Below are 3,265 nucleotides of genomic sequence, written 5' to 3'. Positions count from 1 at the left end.
GGGTTAAAGAGGGGGGGTGAGAGAGGGGGGGGTTGCTGCTCCAGGCCCTCAGGCAATTGCCTAATTTGTAACATGTCTGGTAGAATCTGCCTGTTAACTAAGACTCCATCATGTCCAGGTGTCTGTCTCCGCGTTGGTCCACTTTGGCTGAAGACTTAGTTGGAACGTCGTCCTCCGTTTAAACGCAGCGTTCTGCTGTGTCCGGTTAAGCTAGCTAGCCTGTACCGTTACTGCAGATGGTTGGGGGAGGGCGCATTCTGTTTTTAATTGAGAAGGTGGAACGATGCTAGCTAGTTAAAACAGCCGTGACCTGCACCTCCCTCAAGTATTTTTCTGCCACTTCAGACGTCTCTGTAAATCGTGTGCTCAAATTTCTAGACTAAATGAAAAATGTTTTTTTAATGAACTTCAGTTTGTGAAAAGGAAAACAAATCTGATGGCGTTGGCTCCAAACCCGGTCCAAAGAGAGAAGTGTTTAATTGGATCAGTCTGACCCGGTGTTGGTTCAGGTTAATTGGTCCATTTTAGCAACAGTTCCAGGAACCAGGACTCCCACAGAAGGAGCTGTCGGTAGAATATTTACAGGAGCGAGTCGAAGAGACGGTCGGTGGATATACAATATTAATGTTTGCTAAAGAAGAGGTCTGGTGTCAGGGCGCTGGTTCGAGTCCCGTGGTGCCTGAGTGTTTGGACTGTTTCCACAGGAGTTCATCTTTTAATAACGTTGTTGTTTTTGTCCAGCCTTTAAAAGTCAAAGACCTCAGTTTGACTTCTGTCGTCCCCCTGCTGCTCTCCATCTTTGTAAAGTCTCTCTCTCTCTCTCTCTCTCTCTCTCTCTCTCTCCTCCTCAGGCCCCCCCATCATCTCCAGTGATTCGGTCCAGTACGCCGTCAGAGGGGAGAGAGGGGAGATCAAGTGTTACATCGCCAGCACGCCGCCGCCCGATAAGATCGTAAGAATCTCTGAAAGGTGTTATTGTCTGCAGTGTGTGTGAGAGACTGCCCCCTGTGGTCTCACTTGTCCACACGTCTGTTTTGTGTGTGGGTGATGAAGGGTCAGTTGTTTTAAACTCTGGCCACTGGAGGGCGCTTCCTATTAAGGCTTTTCTGATTTATCTAGAAGTTGTGGCTCTTCCTATCATGTTCTGGAAAACCTTTGACCTGATGAAGATCAGGTCAAAGGTCAACTGTTAATGAGTTCGTCAAATATAATAGTTTGGTTAAAAAAAAAAAAAAACGTAAAGATAAAAAGGACGGTTTTAAATCAGGACGGCTCGATATCTGTTTGATATTGGTCAAAATTTCAGGATCAAATGTCGTAAAAAAAAACAACTGTGGTCCAATATATTATTATTATATATATTATTTATATATACAGTACATATATATATATATATATATATATACATATATATGTATATATATATATATATATATATGTATATATATATACATATATATATACATATATATATACATATATATATACATATATATATACATATATATATATATATATATATACATATATATGTATATATATATATATATATATATACATATATATATATATATATATATACATATATATATACATATATATATACATATATATATATATATATATATACATATATATGTATATATATATATATATATATATGTATATATATATATATATATATATACATATATATATACATATATATATATATATATATATACATATATATGTATATATATATATATATATATATGTATATATATATACATATATATATACATATATATATATATATATATAAAGGAGAAAAGGTATCAAAGGTATTGGATTGATATCGGTATTGGTCGATACTCCAAATTGTAGTATCGGTATCGGAGATGAAAAATCCCTAGTTTTTTAATATCCTGTAAAAAAAACAAAACATTTTTCTAGTCATGATTCAACAGAAGGTTTCAGTCGTGTTTCCCTGGTTCTGGTTCCTGGTTTCGTGCCAACTGACGTGTCGTCGTTCTTCGACTGAGCGCGTGAGAAACAGCGTGTTCTCGTCCGCTGTAGAAAATGTAACTCATCGACAAAAGGCAGAACCAAACGTGAACCCAGGAAAACACTGTTTATTTATTTATTTACGCTGTTTATTTATTTATTTATTTATTTCAAATGATAAAAAAAAGGTCACAGCGTGGTCTGGACTGTTACCGTAACTTCTGAATCCCGGTCCTCGGTTCTCCCTCTGCTGATTGGCCGAACCAGAAAGGGCTGTTATAAATTATGGTCCTCCGACGTTAATTGCTGTGCCCTTTAGAGACTGTGATTTTGCTGCACTCCAGAGTTAGTGCGCTGCAGTGCATCATGGACTCGTTTCCACTCCGAGGTTTTATGACTTCGTTTTTATTACAGAACGACGCGACGACGCAGCGTCAGTCGGTGGACGGACGTCCCCGGTTCAAGCTGTTGAACCTTAGGTTGACAACCAGTGTCATTGAGTCACATGAATCTCAGCAGGTCGGTCTCCAGACGTACATGAAGACAGAGGGTCAGGTGCAAAATGAGGATGAAAAAAAAACAACAAAGACGTTTCAGTTTAAGTTGTAAATAATCTGCAGGATAACGAAAAAAAAATCACACTGGTTTGAAACAGAAGACCCCAAAAAAAAAAACATCTTCTGTAAAACGTCTTCCTCTAAATTGTCAGTCTGGAGCAGAAAGTTCCAGAGTTTGTATTTTAATTCGGACGGTAATTTACTTGTTAATCGCCTTAATTAATTTTTTTAAATTAAATTTTCAGACTATTTTAGTCAGAATGACCTGCACTGTTTTGATTAGTCACGATTAATTGTGATTAATCTACAGGTATCCTGTGGTTGACCCCCCCTACACCCCCCTGAAGGACCAGTTACTGCCACTGCTCCAAGAAAAAAAAAACTGTTTCCATTGTGATTCTTCACCACTAGGGGGCCAAAGAAGCTCCTCTAAGTCGATTTTGTTAGAAAATTAAAATATTATATATAGTTAATACCAGATAATACTCCTCATAATACTCCTCATAATACTCCTCATAATACTCCTCATAATACTCCTCGTAATACTCCTCATAATACTCCTCATAAGGACTTTAACTCCATTGATACTCAGAGAGTGTTTGAGTTACGGTGGCTGTCAAAGAGTCAGAGGCAGAGCTCTCTGTTAGAGGGGGAATTAAACCAGCAGCTGCTGATCTCTCTCTCTCTCTCTCTCTCTCTCACCGTCTTTTCTTTAAAATGAA

General features: G+C 37.7%; 1 protein-coding gene across 1 annotated transcript in view; it reads left to right on the top strand.

Moving 5' to 3' along the window:
- The window catches only part of kirrel1b (kirre like nephrin family adhesion molecule 1b), an 81,085-nt gene that overhangs the window by 70,576 nt on the left and 7,244 nt on the right, over positions 1 to 3,265 (top strand). Inside the window, exon 7 of the mRNA XM_025052452.1 lies at positions 852 to 952. Within this exon, the coding sequence (XP_024908220.1) occupies positions 852 to 952 (101 nt within the window). The remainder of the gene's footprint in view (positions 1 to 851; positions 953 to 3,265) is intronic.

This window comes from Cynoglossus semilaevis, chromosome 20, assembly GCF_000523025.1.
Source record: "Cynoglossus semilaevis isolate Cse_v1.0 chromosome 20, Cse_v1.0, whole genome shotgun sequence".
NCBI classification, from domain to species: domain Eukaryota; kingdom Metazoa; phylum Chordata; class Actinopteri; order Pleuronectiformes; family Cynoglossidae; genus Cynoglossus; species Cynoglossus semilaevis.
The sequence above is the reverse complement of the archived record's forward strand: the minus strand, read 5'-3'. Positions and strand labels throughout refer to the sequence as shown.